Raw genomic sequence first — 21,951 nt, 5'->3', positions numbered from 1 at the left:
GTTATTCTTCCTTATAATATGTGGTATATTTTAACGCACGGTTTATCTTAACTCAAAAAAGATTAAATTTAATGTTCAGAGCTCCAATAAATATTAATTATCTAGGACAAGCATGACTAGATTCTTTTAAAATAATTTAAAATAATAAATTAATATATCACAGAAAAATCAGTAATTATCACAGTTAAAATTAAACAGCAACCAAAACAGTTTTCCATCTAATACGAACCGAAAGATATTGGCCGCCCCATTTTTTCCCTCCTTTATTCTATTACTAAAGCCATGAGCTTAGAGTAGCGAGTTGATTTCTCAACACCAGGAAAAACGAATCCCCGTTTAGCTAATTCTTCGTAGGATATCTCGAATAGGGTGATGAAACCTGCCTTAGCAGCAACCGATTGTGATGCCGCAGCAGTGAACACCGTGGCTGTAACCTTGATGTCCAGTGCCTTGCACAAAGGAATCCTGAAAAAGATAGGAAAATTGGCTGTGGTAAAATTTTTCGTTATTATTCTGAGCTGTAGACCTGGTGTTCAGAATAAGGGTGAGGTTGAGGTGAAGCCCCATTGGTGCGCTGCGTCTTGTTGGCCCAAGAATGCACCAATCACTAGGGCCTCGTCATTATGCTTTAGTACTCGTTAATTTATTACAATAAATAAATAAATAGAACCGTCGGCGTCGGCGACGCCCCCCGTTTTTTTTCGTAAATATAAAAATATTACGAGTAACTTTTTATTTTATTCATTTAATAGTTTAAATTATTGTTTTGTTAAAGAATGTGACTTAAACCTAGTAAAAGTTTATTTAAGTATACTAAAAACCTTTATAGTTATTTCATTATTTATTTAATTAATAACTACTTTAGAAGATAAATGTAAAAATCACAGCCACAATAAGTATTATATCCCAAAACATGCCATAAAGAATTTATAAGTACTAGCAAACATGAAACTTATAAAATCAAAACGTGTAATAATCTGTCAAAGCATTCCGACTGGTCTTATCCAGCTTCTTCCTGTGCTTGCAGTCCACTTTAAACGATTTCTTCTCAGCAATGACATTCCTTTTAATGTGGTAAATAGGCTGAGCCGTGGCGTACTCGAGTTCACAGTAATACAGATGTTTGTTCCTGTCAGCTGGGTTGGGGTAATACGCTGCATATAAAATACCATCCACCTCATATATTTTAACGTCCAGGGTATGCTGGAAAAGTGCGCAGCTGTCCAGCATTCTCTGGATCAAACCACAGGTTTCTGCACCGAATTTGTTACCCCAAATATTCAAAAACCTCATGTAGTAAGGCTTTTTGATTGTGTACAGTAAATCCATTAGTCCAGTGTCAGTAATTTTGTTGGCCGATATGTCTAGCGCTCGTACTTTTGAAAATGGTAAGCCGAAACTTAAGGCCCTGGCACCCGTGTCCTTTATCCCGTTTCCTGCTAGGTTTAGCAGTAAAAGTTCCGGTTTTTCAGCCAAGTACGACCCTAGCTGCTCTGCCCCGTATTCTCCGATTCGATTGTACCCTAAATCCAGGTACAGAAGGGTGGAATTCTGCCGCAAACCTCTCACCAGGAACTCCATATCGTGGCCTATCAGTTCATTCTTCTGCAAATGCAACTCGACTATTGAAGAATTGTTTACCAAAAGCAATTCCATATGGTACGCAAGCCATTTAGATTCGAGGTTGTATCGATTGAACAAAGGATCGACTCTGCTCAAATCGAATACTTTTAAAGTAGTATTCGCACCATGATCAATGTGCAATGCTGAGGCGATTGCGGCAACACTGGCCAAGGTCTGCCCTGATTGGCCGACGTCTGCGTACTCCAATGTCTTGTTTATTCTGAGGAAATCTGCAAAATACTCGCCTCCCTTTGTTCCAATAGGATTGCCGTTAACTCTTAAGTATTTCAGATTGACATAGTACGCATACCTTGCTAAATACTCCATTGAAAGCTCTGTTAACTTATTATTCATGATATTCAAGTTGTTAATACTAGATCTGCTTTTTACTAACAGCTTTTTTAGCAGTTTAAAGAAACCCGCATCAGTTATTTGGTTGTAGCATAAATCCAACTTTGTTATTCTCTGTGGGCATTCACGAATGTATAGACATATAGCTTTTATATCTGTATCTTTAATTCTCTGGTGGTATTTGGCTTCTAGGTCTCGTCCTCTTAAGACCAAGTACCTAGTGCCATCTGAGTTGCGTTCGGTAAACAAGGACAGTCGTATTTGGTTTATTTCAGTGACTGGCAATGGTTCGGGTTGTCCAGTTATTTTCTTTACTTGCGCTATTGGGTCGCAAATGCATCTTTTCTGTTTTTTCCGCGGGAACAAGCGTGGCGGTGGCCGATTTAGTTTTTTGCAGGTTGCAGCGCAAACACTCATATTGTGTTTATTTTATGATGTTTGTTTAACACTTTGATCTTTGCCAAAAGGCGGATATAAGTATATGCGATCTTAAATGGTTTTTACAAATAGATAATATTGTAAATAAAGTGTACCTATGTAATTATTGAAAAGTGATTGAAACTGTGATTTGACAACACATAAATATAAATAGTGCTTTACCACAGACAGAACAGACAAGCAGACAAGGGACAAGTTTGTATGTGGATGTGGAGGCTGTTATTATTTTGAAGTTTGTATTTAAAACTCAGAATAAGAACGGCCCGCCTTATTTCTAGGGATGGAGTTATTATTCTGATATTTTAGTTTTTTTTATTAGGTTTACAGCCTTTGTTGTAAGTGTACAATATCATCATTATCATCATCGCATCGCGTGTTCAGTGAGAAAAGAGTAATTTTGTCAAAGAATCGAACTCTACAACTATAAGTAAACAACATACTCTGTAGGACAAATAAGAAACGATTAAGAGTGAGTAGTTACTCATAGCTTTCTTTTTAGCAAGAACTAACTAACTAAATTTCAGTTTTGAGAAACTAGCTACTTCAACTTTTTCAATAAGGGAGGAGGAAACGCTATTACAAATCCGCAATCTATTAAGTAGGTGCGATGCAATTTCAACTCCAGACGCCTCAAGAACTGATTAAACATTAATGTCCTTCTGCGTTTATCCGGGATGGAAAATACCATAGACCTAAATATACTAGAGTTAAGTACACTTTATGAAAAAGTAGCTGTTCCCGCGAGCTTTGCTTCGCCATAAAAAGTTTTCCCGTGGGAATTCCTCGTTTAACTAAACACTTTCATACTTTCATACAGTAAACATCATCCCCTATTTTACCCCTTTAGGGGTGGAGTTTCTGAAAATACTTTTCAAGTGCTCACCTACCTACCCACCCTTTATTACCTAATTCAAATTCAAATTCACATCATTCATGGGGAACTGTATACGTTTTTATAATAAATTATCAAATGAAGCAATAAACCTTACTGAGCAAGAATTTAAGAATTATGTTAAAGCTACATTATGTAGTAAAGCTTACTATAGTATAAATGATTATTTAAACGACAAAAACGCGTGGTCTTGTCCACCTCAGCTAAGGCTATTGAAAAAATGAAATGGATATAGGTACTTAAGTAAAATTGTAGGTACTAGATATAAGTAAAAATTGTAATAGATATATAAGGAAAAAGTTGAAAAGATGCTCGAAGAGTTTCTTTCGCCATTTCTTTCCTTCTCAATGACGGGGCCTTTGTGAAATGGTGGTAGATGACTATCGACAAATAATTGTAAAATTTTACGTCGATTAAACCATTTGAATTTGAATTTGAATTTTAAGGAATCTACGTGCCAATTTTCATGATTGTAGCTTGAGCCGTTTGGGCTGTGCGTTGATGCCCAATCAATCACGTTCTTATTTTATATTATTATTATGTACAGATACACGTATCTACCTAGGTACCTAACTACCTATAGGTATTAACAAAGTATTTAAGTAAGTACTTAACTATTGAAAAAGTTCTGAACCACCACCCATTTTACAACGTATAACTGTAAGTAATTACAACTTAAAAATAAAATATTTAAACTACATAAATCTCTAATAACTTCTCTTATTTGATAATTTTAATCGACTTCCTATCATACTAAGTAGAAGTAGATCACCAATATAATTTATCGTACAAATGGCGTCGCATGCCTGGCACTCCGTAATAATGAAATTCTCAAGTGGGACGCCGTTCGCCATCGCGCGATCATAATGAGAAAAATTCCTACGATTCCCGGCAAATACCGGAATACACACGAACACCGATTGTGAATGAATATTTCGAGTGAAAAACGATTTATGGATAATTTAACATTATAGATAACTAAGTAGGTACCATAGAATTACTAACTGTACTTGTTATTCTATGGTAGGTACTTAGTTGTAACCTTATAAATATTAGGTAAATTTCTATTTCATTAGGCAATAAGTGGTGCACTTATGTATGAATAAAATCAAATAAAACAACGTATCATTTTCATGTAAAAGTGCAGCAGATGGTTCTACCTTTTTTGGCCTAAGATTTATTTGCCTAATCTCGTATTGCATAGTAACGTTTGGTCAAAGTCTCGTTTCGCCGAAAATCGTATGGCATAAATCTCGTTTAGTAAAAAGTTATTTCGTATAATCTTGTTTAGCCTACCAATGCTTTGGTCAAATCTTGAATAACCTAATAATGCAATGGCTAGGTATACAAAGTAATAATATTCGTTTGGCTTTCACTTTAAAGGAACGTCTCCGTACCTACATAGCGCAAAGTGGTGCCTTGTATTGTTTTCGCTATGTGGGAAACGCTCCGCTCCGCTTCGCTGCGCTCCGCTTTGCTTTTGACGAATATGTGCACCTAACACGCTCCTCCTCGCTTTGCTCGTCGTCGCACCTATCTTTAGATTTCGATCCTATGAAGTTTGTAATAACTAGAATGGTCTTGGACTTTCGATATTGTGATCATTTTATATCGTGATTTTCGGAATTTAAGAAAAGAATACCACAATTTGTATCTTATCTTGTAACTTAATATATTATTTAATTACTTAAGGGTCTGCAATAGGGAATCGAGGGTTGGCATTGTCATAGAATTATGTAGTAAATGATGCTCTACAGCCTTGAAAAAAATCACACAGGTAGTTGAAGAGTCTAGCTAGGTGCTGAATCATTCGAATTTAAGTAAATGATTATGGATAACTGTAAATTAATTTCAGGATATCAAGAAAAACCAGTCAATCACACTCCCGTATTGTAACAACTGTGTCGTAATTATAAAGAATTTTCATATGATTTTTATCATATTATAAAGTTAAAGGCTTGGACTAGGCGCTAAATACCTTGTTTTTTAATAAACACACACTTATTTTGTGTAAATTAATCCCAAACTTGAGCAATTTTTTTCCCTCAAATCTTCATACAAATATCTATGGCGGCTTTCTGTGTTATAAAATAAACATAAACAGACAAACATACATATATACATACATACAATCAAAAAACATTACCCTCCTCCTTCGGCAGTCGGGTAAAAAGGAGTAAGACAGGGGGTCATTCTGAACTTTTGCTCTACGAGTTTTGGAAATTAACAAAAAAAAACCTTTTTCATAGAAACTTTGTTGGACATGTGACTTTTTACCATGGAAAACGAATATTTTTTTTTGCGAATTTGCAAATCTTGTAGAACAAAAGTTGTTCAGAATGACCCCTTGAGTCATCCCCTTTTGGCTTAGTATAGCCCTTTTGCGACACTATGTATTTACTTTGCTTTGTCGTCGGGGTTCAGTTGGCTGGAGGATGCCCGAAACTTATTATCTACACTTTAATACTTTTAGTTACCTTTCTACAAGTAAATACCTACCACATTTGTTTGAGAAAGCTAATCGGGTTCCGAGTATAGAGTAAAGTGGCACCCCTATTAATTTCTACTCTTTCCTGGTGCCTACCAGTGTAAGTAAGAATTATACTTAACCTAAAATCACCCAAAATGTACTTGAACATAATTGTCAATAAAGTTGGCGAGTAAAAGTTTATCGACCCACTGTGCAAACTTACATGTGTGCGTGTCACTGCGCGGCACGTCACCCTGTACGGGCCCTTAATATAAGGAGAAACAAGATTACCGATTTGAAAATCAGTTTGAGCAAACGAGACTTAGATGTTTCAAGATAGTGCCAAAAGAGTTTTAGACGAAACGAGCCTTAGACCACATAAGGTTTGGCAAAGGGATGATTCGACCAAAAAAGTTTAGTCCATACGAGTTATGCGAAACGAGTTTCGGGCAATAAAGATTAGGCGAGATGAGGGGAACCGGCAGCAGATTGAATAGCTCTAATTTTGATAAAGTTCCATGGTGATGGTGACAAATCAACGTGGGTTGATTAATATTTTTCTAGGGTTGACGGAAAATAATAATGTAACCTACCTACCTACCCACATACTATGAACAGTTATTCGTAGCCCACAAACAAATCAGTCAATCAGTTCAATAGGCCACCCTAAAGAAATCGTGAGTATTTCACGACTTTTCGCTTAGACCAGCTCACCTGGCCAGCAGTATCTCCTTGCCCACCGCCATGCCCCTGTACTGCGGCGCCACCACCAGCCCGAACGCCGTCAGGTAGCGCTGCACCGCGAAGTGCTGGCAGATGTCCACGGAACGGGAGACCAGGTCCACTGCGCCGTATAGAGCCGCCCAGACCGGGTCGTCCGACTGTTAGATAGATAGAATAGGTATTCTTTAATTTTACACATACAAGAACAGAATTTACAAAGCTTACTTAACTACAAACACATAGGTACAAAAATTTAGGTCTTATCCCTGTAAGCGATTTTTTCAGATTTATGATTTATCAAATAGGCCCGTTGGGGAAGGTAGTCAAGGTAGAGGCTGTGAAAGATTTTCTTGTGGTAATTAGGGTGTCAGCTTACTAAATACATACCAAGTTATATGAACTTGGTCCAGCTGTTTTATTGTGGAAGAGTAAACCATATATCCGTAGGTACTTACAGAGCAAGCAACAGGCTGGAACTGGAAATTTTTCATTGCTTGCGACTTGCGAGTGTAGCTTCCTCTATGTCTAGGTACTAACCTGAAACACCTCATCCTTGTCCTCCCGTCCAGCCACAGCGAGCACGTTGACTCCCACCAGCTCCGGAGCCTCTGCATCATCATCCACCACGCACGCCACCGACACGCCCTGCGCCAGCGCGCCGCGCCACAGCCGCTCGAGTGCGGCTAGGGCTGCGGGGTGCTTGTGGACCTCTGGGTAGGGGGAGAGAGGGTTAGAATACGGAGGCATAAATAAGATGATCGTGGCTGGATTGCGTAGACGACTATATAGGTAAAGTGAATTCTGGCGTAGGAAAAATGGCGTGACATGAAGCATATTATACAAGCATAACGCAGAAAGTTAACCCTAAACAACGATAAAGGGCTAGAAAAAAGAAGACCGAAACGTGATACAGAAAAGGTAAGAAAATTCAGCGTCATGGTGCCTAAATAGTTATCTTCCCCGGACGGGAATTGAAACCGAGAAGGTCGGAAAAGCGGCAGTGTACCGGCCACTCTAGCTTTAAGAATGCCTACCTAAATATGGGTAAATAATAAAGTTTTTCTCTGATTACAATGATTTCCCAATTGTCCTGTCCTGATACTTACTTCCGTATCTACTTAATAACCACCCTGCTCCTAATGCAATGTTGAAGGAAACATCAATGCACAAAACTCACCAATATGCTTGCACGGTGGCTCGTCAGCAGTAAAGTGCTTCAGCAGCATCGCCACCGCTTCATCGTACCGCTCCGCAGCCAACTCTTCGACCCTCAGCTTGAGGGATCCTCGGGCTGCCTCGAAGCGACGCCACACTCGGGTCGGCATGGCTCTGCGAGGTTTATGATGTCCTGGTACTTTTTAATTAGAGCAGCTGATAGAAAAAGTAGAGAGTTAAGGTTTTTTTTTAAGTTTCGGAGTTATACTTTTAATCGAAAAGAAATAAGGGTGTTAATATAAGTTGCCCCTTTTTTGAGGCCAAGAAAATTATGAATGATTTCTTCAGTACTTAACATTATTTGATCATTATCTGCTGCCAACTCCTCGACCGTCGGACTGCTTCGAAACGACGCCACACTCGATTCGGCATAGTTCTGCGACGAATCTGACTTGACACTTTTTTAAGTTTATGACCAACTTCTAGCCGTGGTTTGTTTAATGTCAGTGTTTATTATAAATGGATCTAAAAAATGCCTCCTCTCTAAAAATCGATCTAACTAAATAACAGGAAAATATAAGCCCTCCCTCCCTTTTATCGTTTTTTTAACTATAAAATAATCCTACCTAGATTAACTAAAAAATTACTTACAAAATTTCCTTCCGAAGTTTTTTGGATTTTCCGAGGACTTTCCCACTTCGCGGTGTGATCTGGACTGACTGCGGTTGAGACGGAGGATTCCTGGGGAGCCTTGCAAACAATTCACTTATCTCGTCCAGAGACATCTAATGTAAAGTAAGGTAGACGGGGCCTAGGCCTAGGGTGAGGCCGCATTGGTGCGTCGTCGTCGCTGCCATAAGGGAGATAGATATTGTAAAACATTTGAGATGGCGCGACGCAATGCAGTGCCTAAGCAAGCAAATTGTCGCTCAAAATGCGATCCCATATAAAGAAAAAACATAGTTATATAAAATAAAATATCCCATAACTACCCATAACCCATATAAATTACCCATTTTCATAAATCCTTACATTTACCAACTCATGTTGGTAAATCGGTTCTACCTTTTTTGGCATAAGATTTTTTTGCCTAATCTCGTATTGCATAGTAACGTTTGGTCAAAGTCTCGTTACGCCGAAAATCGTATGGCATAAATCTCGTTTAGTAAAAAGTTATTTCGCATAACATTGTTTAGCCTAATAATGGTATGGCCAAATCTTGAATAGCCTAATAATGCTATGGCATAGGTTTATACAAAGTAATAATGTAATAATATTCGTTTGGCTTTAACTTTGACGGAGCGTCTCCCTACATAGCGCAAACTGGTGCCTTGTATTGTTTCCGCTGTTTGGAAAACGCTCCGCTCCGCTTCGCTGCGCTCCGCTTTGGTTTTGATGAACATGTGCACCTAACACGCTCCTCCTCGCTTTGCTCGTCGTCGCACCTATTATTAGGTTTCGATCTCATGGGGTTTGTAATAATTATATTGGTCGTTAACTTTCGATTTTTTGATCATACTCGTACAATATCGTGATTTTCGGGATGTAGGAGAAAAATACCACAATTTGTACATTTACTACATACTTAATATATTATTTATTAAGATAACATTAGGAGAAACAAGATTATACATAGGTATAGACGAACATAAATTTGAGCAAACGAAACTTAGGTGTTTAAAGATTGTGCCTAAAGAGTTTTAGACGAAACGAGCCTTATGCCACATAAGTCTTGGCAAAGTGATGGTTCGGCCAAAAAAGTTTAGACCATACGAGTTATGCGAAATGAGTTTTGGTCAATAAAGATTATGCCAGATGAGCGGAACCCTGGTAGGTTCTACCTTTTTTGGCCTAAGATTTATTTGCCTAATCTCGTATTGCATAGTAACGTTTGGTCAAAGTCTCGTTTCGCCGAAAATCGTATGGCATAAATCTCGTTTAGTAAAAAGTTATTTCGTATAATCTTGTTTAGCCTAACAATGCTTTGGTCAAATCTTGAATAGCCTAATAATGCAATGGCTAGGTATACAAAGTAATAATATTCGTTTGGCTTTCACTTTAACGAAACGTCTCCGCACCTACATAGCGCTAAGTGGTGCCTTGTATTGTGGCCGCTATGTGGGAAACGCTCCGCTCCGCTTCGCTGCGCTCCGCTTTGCTTTTGACGAATATGTGCACCTAACACCTTCTATCTTTAGATTTCGATCCTATGGAGTTTTAATGACGTTTGTAATAACTATAATGGTCTTGGACTTTCGATATTGTGATCATTTTATATCGTGATTTTCGGAATTTAAGAAAAGGATACCACAATTTGTATATGTACTACTTATTTATTTATTTATCGTATGGCTTTACTGGTTAGGTACATAAAATAATATTAAAATAAGAATTTATAGACGTCACTAATACTACTTAATATATCATTTAATAACTTAATATAAGGAGAAACAAGATTACCGATTTGAAAATCAATTTGAGCAAACGAGACTTAGATGTTTCAAGATTGTGCCAAAAGAGTTTTAGACGAAACGAGCCTTAGACCACATAAGATTTGGCAAAGGGATGATTCGACCAAAAAAGTTTAGACCATACGAGTTATGCGAAACGAGTTTCGGGCAATAAAGATTAGGCGAGATGAGGGAAACCCTCGGTGGTAATTTTCCCCGGTTTCCGCTTTCAATTTTGGCGCATTTGCGTCTACCCCAATTCATAATAGAAGTCTTTAATCTACCCATCGACAAATGCCACAGAATTCTGGATCGTATCAGTGGGGATGAGGGAGGGTTTTCCTGATTTCCTTGGATATAGGTTGGTATTCGATGCATCCGAAAGATGAGCTAAGCCCGCTTTTCCACAAGAGAAGTGCTATATGGGGTATGTTAGGGGTGAATCTTAAAGGCATAGTTTTAAATAAATAGGTATAGGTATCTATTTTATTTTCGAGTAGTAGGTACCTATACATTTGCACCACAGCTACCTCAAAATATGTTCATATTATCTCTTCCATCCTAAGGTTGTCTGGCAGAGATTGCTTTAAGCAATAAGGCCGCTTCTTTGTTCTGTTTTTTTTAATTTTATATAAGTTATTTTTTATATTATTTCCTTTGGTGCAAATAAAGAGTATTGTATTGTATTTATTTTATATATAAATTATGCCCCGTTAATCCGGACACGCCAAACAACATACCCTAGAATGATTTTGAAAAACCTTCATCTAGCCTAATGTAACTACCGTCAAACTATAAAGTCCTGAAAACGGAAGTGGGTCCTAACTAATTTTTAAAGACCGTATTTAATGGAACTATTATATTTATTTAAGGACAAATCCGTGGAAAAGCCATTATCAATCGGTATTTTATTTTTAAAACGTATGTTAAATGTAAGTAAATTAACTGACAATGATAAAAAGTGTTAGCAAAATCGCACTCTTTATTGTCATGACTTTATAATTGGACTGTAGTTAGGTGTTAACTCGTACTCTGGATGCTGAGTAAAAAGGACCTTCTCTCACTGTAAGTAGGACCTACAAAAAAGTAAATGCATATATTTGTTGTTAAAAACACATTCCTAGCTTGGCGTCCTCGCATATCACTGGAAAAGCAGCCTTAACAGGTGCGAGATATCAGACTAGGTAAAGCTTCTGAAGAGCTGAGACCGGTTTGATTAATTTACAGCTAGAGGTGCCTGAAAATTCAGTTGGTGTTATATCCGTTAGGTTAGTTCCGCTACTGACCGCTAGGGGCGCAAGAAACGTATTATTTTTAATGGAAGAGATTGAAATTCAAGGAAAACATATGAATTAATAAAATATTAGTACATTATATGACCATGTTATGATCTGGCTAAAGTAATTTCTGAATTTCCATAATGTTTTCTAAACTTATTTGTCTGATTTAATTATTTAGTTTCGCTACTTAACGCTAGGGGAGCCATAATCGCGTTCTCACTCAAAGTACCTTTACTAATCACAAAAACAACGTACAAAGGTACTTTACTATTCTATTCTCTGTGGGGTGTAGGTTACCTGGTTACCTGGCTCTCTCGAGTGGAACCTTTGTGCATACCGCCACGGTCAAAACTGCCTTCCTAAGCTTGGTCCATTTCCCACCACGCTGGTCCACTGCGGGTTGGTGGGTTCACATATCTAGATGTGCTAAATCTAATCTTAATCATGCAAATAAATACATTTCATTTCATAGATATGCAAGTTTTCTTCACGATGTTTCCCTTCACCGTAAGAGCGATGGTATACATTGTACTTAAGTTAAAAGAACTCATTGGTACATGTCAGCGCCGGCATAGACTAATTAGTCTATGGCGCCGGGATTCGAACCCGCATCTCTTGCGTGAGAAGCTGGCGCTTACCCATCTGAGCTACCACCGCTCTTAAACTTTACTTTTATAATATGATGTTAACCTAATATAAAATAAAACATGTAATAATATTAACTTATCTTCTTTATTTTTTCTAATTTTATTATCCTAGCCCCAACATTTCTAACACTTTCCTCGCCCCTGTGTCACTTGTTGACTGAAAGAGAAAATAAAAAGTTTTATTTAGTTACAAATAACAAAAATAAAGGATCTTTGATTACCCTTCAGCAATAATACTGATCAGGTTTTTATTATTATCATTTTAGGTTTTAACATAATGAATTCATAAGAAAATTTCTCAGTTGGTCTAGTCTAGCCTTATGGTTCCCCTCTGACTGAGTAAGAGGCATATAAGTTAAGTATACCGAATGTTAATGTGAGTTTTTCCTCACTCTATGCTATTCATAATATTATGCTTGTCTCGTAACAGGAGTATGGTTGGCCTTCTGGGAACGCAATCTAACTGGCAAACTGGACTATTGAAATGCAATGTAAAATAGTGTGGTATGTTCAATAAAAACAAGGAGTTTGACTTTTTAAGTTAGTTTATTGAAGGGGTTATTCTACTAATACATGTAGGGATAGATATGTAATGTGAGATAATGAGTGTGCACTCTAACCGGCCTTGCTCATGTCCTTAAGCTTCTCCAATTGCTGCCTGGAAGAAAAAGAAAACATCAAATTAGTATAATATTACTTTTAGATGAGCGCAGGCAACTTTAGTTCTTTGTGATTGTCCTAAAAACGGAAGACAGACGGACCATTTGGTAGCACCTACTAGGTATGACATAAATATACCTCCTTTCATACATTTTGTAACCATTAATCATCTAATGTAGACTGGTAGAGCTAATTTATGTGAAGTTTCCTTTGTCTTGCAAGTTTAAATGTATAAAATCACAGAGTTTTCGCCAACAATTACAGTTTTAAGTCTGTCTAACAGCATAATGTCGCAATGTATTGAAAATAATCACTAAAAACTACGAAATACTTCAACATCCGGAATATGTTACAAGAAAAACAGATCCTAACCTCAATTGTTGGTTGAAATCATCCTGGACGATGTCGTCCTCCCAGTTGTCCTCCCAAACGGAGACATCTTCATCATCAGCATCCTCAGTGCCCCAGTCTGTAAGGAGGGAAAGAAACAGCATTACAAATCAATAGTTTACAGACGTAAAATTTCGCGACACTGACTTTGCGATTTTGTCTGATCATTTTACTCACTTTCGGCGGGGAATTCTTCAAATTCGTCGTCCTCCTCCAGAAGGCCGAGGTCCACCTTAGCTTTGTCGGTCATTGTTGGTGTATTTGACGAAGAACTGCAAACTTTACTGGTGAAACTTGTTTATTTTCTGAGACGGATCAATATAATTTTGATTTTGACAAGTCACGACGATTTCAGCTTTTTCTAATGTTGCCAGACTTCGATATATTTTTTACCAAATCAAGGAAAAAAAATATTTTTGGCTCTTTTTTTATATTTTATGTAAAATGAATTAATATTATTCAATCAGTTATTTTCAGAAATAAATTGAGGTAGCATCATTTTCTATCAGTTTTTATCTTTGCCCTAGGAATGTACTATAGACAAAGGATCCAGCAGCAGACATAAATTATATACCATATAGGTATGATAGATACGACTAATACCTACCGGCAGTGCAAAATGATGATGATAATTTATTCTACCTCTGGTAGCGTACCACCTAACGGTTCGGTGGTAACTAGTAGGACAGCTGTAGTATATTAACAAGGGCATACATTACATTTTAGAAAGGTGGAATAATTATTTTAAAATGAAATCCCGTTTAATTTCACACAAATATAATGATGAATACTTTTTATTAAAAGTTACATAACTTTGAGAAGTTTAAAATGTTCGTTACATTGCCATAAAAGTGAGTAATATAATAATGTATCACAAATAATCACATTAATATCACATACAAGTAATCAGATTTAGTTAGTACATAGAGACCAGAAGCCCACACGGCTAGGAACATAATTATTTATTTATATTGGTTTCTAGGTACGTTTGTCAGATCATAAATTCTACAACTTTAACATAATGTTCAAGTTTATGTCGTACCTACCTACGACAAGAAGGCATCACAATACAATGAATAAAGTGTCTGAAATTTCTACCAGTGTTCTAATAATGTCAGAAAACATCGTGAAAACTAATAAAATATCTAAATAATCGTGATTGGTAATCGGTTCGCTTTAAGCCCTATTTATAATACAGAATAGGAACATCACTGATAAAATTTCACCCTGTTGGGTAGGTATATAGGTATATATATTAATAATACTCTAAGAAAAGTGGGTGGCTGAAGTGAGAGTCATCTTTGAGGACCCGTTGGTTGTTACAGTTGTGATTAAAGTAGGTAATCAAATACACACACACACTCACGCCTTGTACCAATGTACTCCCTTGCGGGGTAGGCAGAGGTGCATTGCTGCACCCACTTTTTGCCAGAGTGTTATGTTAGTCCCAATGTAATAGGGGCGGGCCTATTACCATTTTAGGGGCACATCCAAGACCCGAGAACAAATATCTGTGTTTAAACAAATATCTGCCCCAGCCGGGAATCGAACCCGGGACCTTCGGCTCAGTAGTCAGGGTCACTAACCACTACGCCAATCGGTCGGTAATCAAATACATATACATAAACGTGTCCTATAATATAAGAACTTTTTCATCTGTAAAATAATTTTGCTTAAATGACTACATAATAATACATATAAGTACTTATGCCATGAAAATACGGCGGTAGCTATAAAAAAAAACACAAACTCGTATACTTAGGGTGAATTCGTCCAAACATCACGTTACACGAGAATAACTATACCGGAATAAAATTTATACGCGAGTAAATATCCAGGATAAGTACATTTGCATTCTACCAAGTTATACCATGATTAAATTGAATGAACGAGGAACGAAACTGTAATGCAACTAAAATAAAAATAGCTGCGTTTCAAAGCATGCAATAGAAATGACATGCCAACTTAGTTTGAATGGATTATAAAAGTATGAAATTGTTTATGTTTTAATATTTTATTCGCTGTTGTTATTCTGAGACTTTGCCCTTAAACGTACTTTTGTTTATGTTTTGACAGATGTGTTTATATGTCATTATGACGGTTTTCTAATCAGCTGATGTGCTGCCGCCATTACAAAATTACTCTCGGATAAGCTCGTTACACGGTCAATTTTGGCGGTATAACATTTTATTCTTGGGATAAGCTACTTATCTTGGTTTCAGGTTTGGTAGAATGCAAAATCTGCTTACTCGCGAGTAACTAGTACTTTACTCGTGAGTAAAAAGTTACTCGACGTTGGTCGAATCCGCCCTTAGTCGATTTCCGCTGACACATTGTACAGTCAGCTGCATAAGTAGCTATACACATTTGAACCTTGTCAATCTTAAAAACCGCCTATCCATTCATTGAAGCATTGACGGTTCGTCAGTTTGACAAGGTAGAAGTGTATAACAACTTATGCAGCTAACCGTACCTACATAAATCACAAACTGGATAAAAAAAAGAGTAGCAAGGATACGTTTGTCACACCTTATAGCCAGCATCAATTTACTCAGCGGAAAAAAAAATACATATACAGACGAATGGAGAACATCGTCCTATGTTCGAAGTCGGTTAAAAATGTAAAGATAATTTTTAAGATTTACTTTCAATAGTATTATAGTACACTTTATAGACCGTCAAAGTAAAAAAAAAAACTTAAAATTATAGTAGGTACTTAAAAAGTCATACTTTTACCCAAGAAAATCAGACTTATCAATACTGGCAACCCTGCACCATTTTAAAACAACAGTGCAACAGGCAAAGGAAATTTCCCATAAAGCCATTACAAATTTAATAATACCAGCTTCAAAACCACAAATCCCCTTAACTGTAGTCAAATAGCAGATAGTGGTGCAGGGTAGTCGGAATATCGAATTTAGGCACCATTTCAACTAAATGGTTGCCAAAAAAGCGTCGCATGTGGATTCTAACTTGAGCGAGCAAGGAAAGAGGGGTTTTAGCTCTGTCGATTAATGCCTGTTTCTGCGTGGCATTAAGAGTGTGGTTTCTTTTTATCATGCAAAGGTCGAACGCTTCAGCAGCTTCTAGAAGCAAGTAGAAGATGTGCTCGTTTTCGTCCAGCGTGACGTTCTGCAGGTGGTTGAGGATGCCGTCAGGGTCACGGAACTGAGTTTTCATTATTACCTGCGAACAATATACAAATTCTTATCAACTACCGTTTTATTTGAAATATCCATACTAGGTATAATATTCATCCTAGACCGCCTAGCACGGAGTGAAAGACGCGCACGTCAAGAGACGTGACAAAAGTTTTGCATGGCGTTCACACGCTCCACGCCTTGACATGAGCGTTTTGAGCCCCGTGCTGGGCCTTCAGATCTACACAGAGTCATTACTTGTTATCCTATGGTCATCACACATCAACCTTATTGCTCTAGCTCTAGTAAGATATTTAGAGGGAACAGAAAAGCATCTGTTTTGTTTCCTCTTGAAGGCATACAAAGCAGAAACCATCCGAATTTCCGCACACACAATGTAAATCATCATAAATGTAATCCTTCTTCTAAGCTACATACCCTGGCTCCATTCCTCAACAGCAGCCTCACAATGTCGGGCTGCGGCTCCGGGTTGCTGGCGAGGTACTCGGCGAGCGCGGGCCTCAGCTGCGCCGCGTCCTCCACGTTGTACACCTTAAGGTTTGGGTCGGCTCCGCTCTCTAGTAGGATCTGGGGGTTTGGAAGAAGTTTTTTTATTAGAAGGATTCGAGACAGAGGAGTATTGGTGTGGAAAGCCGTGGATAATTGATGGTTGACGATGATGATGGCTCTTTGAAAGCGCTCATAGAAAATTATTTGGGAGAACTTAGTCATCAAACGTCGCTGTACAGTCAGCCGTTGTGTAGATGGTTAGGGTGATGATAGCTCCTTGGAAGAGACCAATTTAACTATCTTCAACCTTTATATACTCATTCCAGCTTTATGTATCTATGAAGGTCCTTAAAATCTCCACCAACCTGAACAATTTCCTTCCTATTAGTAATGTTATCCGAGCAGGCCACGTGCAGCGGGGAACCAATCACAGAGCTCGACGCGTTGACCTGCGCTCCGGCTCTCAGCAACAGCTGGACTATCGGCACGTCTCCCTTCAAGATAGCCAGGTCTAGGGGACTCGGCTTGGACAGATCTGGACAGTCGTAGTTGAGACGGGCTCCTTGCTTGATGAGCAAGTTGACTACGTCCTCGTTTCCTGGGGAAAAATATTTTGATTCGATTTAGAAGTTTTGCAGACAGTCTAGCCGCTTATTTGCTTCATTCATATGACTAAGTTCAATAAGATGTCTCTTCGAATGATGCATCTAATATATCTCGGTATATTTATATAAACATTGGGGTAGTCGGCAACCAGAAACTAATCTGACTAGCTAATCTTTCCTAAACTCTTTTCTAGACACGGTAACCAAAAATTAATAACTTTTAACTTCAGGAAGAGTAACACCGTGGAGACTTAGAGAGTCAGAAGATGTCAATGGATTATAATCATGTTTGTTCTAACCAGACAACACAGCGTAGTGCAGCACAGTGCGGAAGTCGTTCCTGGCGTCCGCCATCGCGTTCACGTCCGCGCCGTAGCTGATCAGCGTCACCACCGCGTCCATGCCCTGGGGGTGATGACTACATTAGATACTACTTAGGTCTATTGGTATGTATAACAAGCAACATAATATACCTAGGTAATTTTGTAAATAACATCAGTTTCAGGTATTGTTTGTTGGACATAGGCCTCTCCGAAATTTCAACATTCTACCACCTTCTACATCCAATTAGCTACCTAAATCGTCAGCGTGCAAAGGGCCTATCCCATTGGACTGTACGAGGCCTCCACTGTCTAGACTAGAGAATTTGTTTACCTACCCCACCTACGCTTATTTAATGCAGATCTATATGACCTTTCCTCAGTATCATCATAATTTATTAAAGTGGGTGTGGTGCTCTTGTGAACTAAATATGAATAGGTTTGGAATAATAGCTCTGTTTATAATCACCTTCCGTTGTCTGGCAGCCTTCATGAGCGGCGTCATGCCGGCGCGGTCCCTGGAGTCGGGGTTGGCGCCGAAGGTCAGCAGCAGCTCCAGGTACTCAGGGTCGGAGACCAGGTTGATCTCCGAGCCGAAGAAGTAGCGCTTGTTGGGGTCCGCCCCGTGCTCTAGTAGGAGGCGGGCTTCTTCCTGGAATGGACACAAATATGGTTTATTACTCACATTTCCTACAGGAATTTACATATCAGATTCTCAGAAATCCTCAAATTGCCCGATACTTAAGAAATAACTAATAATAAATCTCTGGTCTTGCTGAATAATTATCACATAGTGTTTTTGTGTGGGCGTGATGGCCAACTAGGCTTGAGATGGAATTTCTCGATGCTTGAAGAAACCTTGAATGAAATGAAATGAAATCGTTTATTTTTTCGACGTAGAATATTAGAATTAGGTACTTGTCAAAAGTCATAATCTACCATGAATGAATTGCTGTGTAAAATACAAGACATAATTATAGACCCCTCCTTAAGAACCCCACACTATGTCCTCATCAAGCCACTAATAATAGGGCGGAGGACGTCGCAAGCCATTTTTTCTGTTGATTATCTCCATTCGAACTCATTTACCTATCATCGGTTCTCTGGCACTTATTTCCGTCCAACTTCCACTTAATGTTACACATGAACTCACATAATGCTTGTTCCTGATGGCCAGTCGCAGCGGCTCGTCGCACAGCGTGGTGCGCGGGAACTGCTCGCCGGTGTCGGGCCGGTAGTCCACTGCCGCGCCGCTCTGCAGCAGCAGCTTCACCAGCTCCGTGTAACTGTGCAGGAAAAAAAGGGGCTGTAAGTTTAAATTATGAACAAAGGTACCTAGAACACACACCAAAGTTACGCCAGATTGCTAATGTTCGGTGATGGTACCCCACTGGGTTCCTATTGTAATTTTATTGTTTTCGATATTGATAAACGTATACGTCATCATCATCATCAGGTCCTGGTATCCCTACTAATCAGGAACATAGGACTCGAAGTGTAGATTTCCACTCTGACCGGTCCTGTGCCACGCCTTCGATTTCGTGACAGCTCATGCACCTTCTTATGTCTAGCAGTGGACAGTGGGTGATTAGGTAATTAATTATCCAACGACGGAAACCGGAGCAACAATTACAACAGCTCACCCGTGCTCGGCGGACAGGTGCAGCGCGCTGTACCCGCAGTCGTCGCGCGCGTTCACGTCGCACCCGCGCACGAGCAGCAGCCGCGTGGCCTCCAGGTGCCGCTGCCAGACGGCGTAGTGCAGCGGGCGCAGGCCTTGGGTTACTGGCTCGTTCACCTGAGGAGAAAAGGGGGGTTAGGTTAGGTGCAGGCGGCAGAATAATATGTGTTATATATATACATGTATATATATACATGTATCTAAAAAAAATTGCATAGGTTCTTACCCATAGTTTTATCATTTGTGTCACCTAATAAAATGGATCTGTAGGGCTAGCACGGGGCGCAATTAAGATGGTACAAAATCTCTTGAGGCTGCGCGATATGAGTGAGCGCGATGCAAAACTATTGCGCCACATGCTAGCCCTTCTGAGTTGTCTAAATATGAGCTCAAATATAGATTTAAAAAATATATGTGCCTAACTATACTTCTTGGGTACAAAATTTATAGTTATGTCTCTGCTTTATTATTTATCTATGTGTCTTATCTACTTGGTAGGTATTGTTACAGCATTACGAAAATAGATGTTGTATAATAACAATGAAAACCAAGCCAATATCCGATACGATAACATCAATATTTTAGATTCTATAATTAGAATTTAAAACAATAGCCAATTCAGACTATGTCTGGATACCTACTAGGTATGCACAATTGATATTACTTACGTTATAATAAGCGGTCAGAAGACATTATCATGTTCGTCAGTTAGTTATAAATTTTATAGTAAGTAACCATAACCGTAAATAATATGAAAACAAAAGTTTATAAAACCCATATACAGAAGTATGCATTTTTATTGGAAAATCCCATAAAATTGTCCTGAGATTTCAGTATGACAACACTGGGGAAAAACTCACACACACAGAGCAAAGAGGTTGTCAATCTCCTTGCTCTGTGTGAACAGGATTTAGTTATTATTCTGAGAATTAACGAGCAAAGCGGTGGAATACTAATCTAAACATTTTATCTGTATTTTCATCTGATTACCTTCGCCCCGCACGCCAGCAGTATCCGGATCTCGTCGAGCGGCACCATGCGGATGATGGAGTCGGCCAGCTCGCGCTGCAGCGACTTCGGAGACACCATTTCCGAAGGCATGGCTGCTTGCTCCTGGAACAACATTGTAGCATAATGATTTATGAGTTTTTTGCTTATGGCTTGAGATAAAATAAGGGTGAGACCAGACCATGGAAATAATAAGAACTTACGTAAGTACTTATTACTTCCATGGGCCAGACTCGTCTATCCTCACCCTAAGTGGCTAATCGGAAACCATCAAACCACTACAACGACAACGTGGAAATAATTATTGTCGACTTATTCTATAAGTACCTACAGTTAGCGAAAGGATTTAAGTATAACGTATATTATTAGAAACCTACATATTATTAAATACAAAATATACGGTGACGATTACTGCCGACTGCCGATTGATTTTATATCGTTTGAATCGGTTGATTAATTAATAGCCTCCGCAGCAGGTCGCTATCACGTGCAATTTCACACACGGTTTCTGAACGAACTAAAAATGGCGGACGTCCAAAACGTTGAGCTCGAATATATTCGCGCCAATTTATTGTGATGCCCCCGAGTCTCGCTTGTGAAGTTGTGACACGATAATTGAATGTTTTGTTTGGAAACCACGTGTGCTATGTTTCCTTGTGATACATTATCAGGAAGCACTTCAGTAAAGAATTCCTGAATCAAGAATTCTACAAGAGGTAGGTACTACCTATAGGGCACGGGGGCCAACCCTAGCTCTAGTTAACAACGGGGACTTTTTTAAGATTATATACCTACTTCCACCATGACTTTCACTAACATTGAATTTTTATAATAATTGTTATGCCTATTAGATACTTTACAGGTATCGGTACCTACATTGATAAACATTATTGAATGCAGTATTAAAACAATGAGACATACCTCTCGCCTCTCTGGGATAACAACATACACACCGCAAACGATTTGTTTGTTTGGCCAGAAATATATTTGGAAACAAAGAATACCCCGCTTTCAGTCAAGGCCGGTGATTGGCCTGCTGAGCGCCGCTACAAATAAATGTTTTATGTATTTCTTTCAGGAAAGTGTACCTACTTGATTTTTGTTTATTATCGCAAACACGAGGGGAAGAGTTGATTTAGCAGTAAATACTGGTAAATTTTAAGCTATTTATTCATAGTTATGTATATAACAAACATCACACATCATTGAACACCATGGAAGTAAGGGTAAGGGAAGTAAAAATTTATATTTTAAGTAAGTACTTACTTATATATTTTTTAATACTGTTTTGTCTGCGCGAGGTCATCATCACATCTCATCCTATCCCCACTGCTGGGGCTCGGGTCTCCTTCCAATGAAGGAAATGTTTTAGCCCTAGGTAGTCCGCCACGCTGGCCTAGTGCATATCTCCGGGGGGTACACTTAACACTAATCCTATAATTTCAACCCACCTCGTCGTGAATCAAATTGTCCATTTTCTACAGATGTTTGGGTGCTTAGTTCACACACTTCTTCAATATTTATCGGATATCACGAGAAATTTAGAAAACACTAAATACTACGCGATTTTTCTATTTCAAACTTCCCTGTGCCACACTTCGGAATCAA

The 21,951-nt window shown here is 38.6% G+C and overlaps 3 protein-coding genes and 1 non-coding gene across 4 annotated transcripts; all 4 read right to left on the bottom strand.

Annotated features, from left to right (window-relative positions):
- Positions 1–141: 141 nt before the first annotated feature.
- LOC125488466 lies at positions 142–7,836 on the bottom strand. Its single transcript, XM_038121469.2, has 4 exons — positions 7,675–7,836; positions 7,035–7,207; positions 6,489–6,655; positions 142–465 (listed from the first exon to the last, which is right to left on the bottom strand). Exons 1-4 carry the CDS (start codon positions 7,820–7,822, stop codon positions 264–266), a joined length of 690 nt encoding a protein of 229 aa, XP_037977397.2. The 5' UTR covers positions 7,823–7,836; the 3' UTR covers positions 142–263.
- LOC105398301 (leucine-rich repeat-containing protein 34) lies at positions 882–2,534 on the bottom strand. Its single transcript, XM_011553191.3, has one exon. It carries the CDS (start codon positions 2,389–2,391, stop codon positions 961–963), a length of 1,431 nt encoding a protein of 476 aa, XP_011551493.3. The 5' UTR covers positions 2,392–2,534; the 3' UTR covers positions 882–960.
- Positions 7,837–13,060: 5,224 nt separating the features above from the next.
- Positions 13,061–13,302, bottom strand: LOC105398259. The gene is made up of 2 exons (XR_007268092.1): positions 13,257–13,302; positions 13,061–13,158 (listed from the first exon to the last, which is right to left on the bottom strand). It is a non-coding gene; the product is annotated as an uncharacterized LOC105398259 (transcript).
- A 2,426-nt stretch (positions 13,303–15,728) lies between these two features.
- Positions 15,729–21,951, bottom strand: LOC105398258 (ankyrin-3). The gene is made up of 9 exons (XM_038121731.2): positions 21,795–21,951; positions 20,326–20,448; positions 19,298–19,452; positions 18,808–18,940; positions 18,124–18,306; positions 17,634–17,739; positions 17,095–17,327; positions 16,658–16,807; positions 15,729–16,265 (listed from the first exon to the last, which is right to left on the bottom strand). The coding sequence occupies exons 1-9, from the start codon at positions 21,816–21,818 to the stop codon at positions 15,945–15,947; spliced, it is 1,428 nt and encodes a 475-aa protein (XP_037977659.2). The 5' UTR covers positions 21,819–21,951; the 3' UTR covers positions 15,729–15,944.

This window comes from Plutella xylostella, chromosome 30 (genome assembly GCF_932276165.1).
Source record: "Plutella xylostella chromosome 30, ilPluXylo3.1, whole genome shotgun sequence".
Classification (NCBI taxonomy): domain Eukaryota; kingdom Metazoa; phylum Arthropoda; class Insecta; order Lepidoptera; family Plutellidae; genus Plutella; species Plutella xylostella.
Note: the sequence above shows the minus strand (reverse complement) of the source record. Positions and strands in the feature narration are given on the sequence as shown.

Coding starts and splice junctions, on each gene's coding strand:
- LOC105398301 (XM_011553191.3), bottom strand. CDS start 2,391: ATGAGTGTTTGCGCTGCAACCTGCAAAAAACTAAATCGGCCACCGCCA.
- LOC105398258 (XM_038121731.2), bottom strand. CDS start 21,818: ATGGACAATTTGATTCACGACGAG. Junction 20,449..21,794: donor ACAATTTGATTCACGACGAG/GTGGGTTGAAAT, acceptor ATGTTGTTCCAG/GAGCAAGCAGCCATGCCTTC. Junction 16,808..17,094: donor ATAGGAAGGAAATTGTTCAG/GTTGGTGGAGAT, acceptor CCAAACCCCCAG/ATCCTACTAGAGAGCGGAGC.
- LOC125488466 (XM_038121469.2), bottom strand. CDS start 7,822: ATGCCGACCCGAGTGTGGCGTCGCTTCGAGGCAGCCCGAGGATCCCTC. Junction 7,208..7,674: donor GCCACCGTGCAAGCATATTG/GTGAGTTTTGTG, acceptor CCCCCTACCCAG/AGGTCCACAAGCACCCCGCA. Junction 6,656..7,034: donor ACAAGGATGAGGTGTTTCAG/GTTAGTACCTAG, acceptor TCTATCTAACAG/TCGGACGACCCGGTCTGGGC.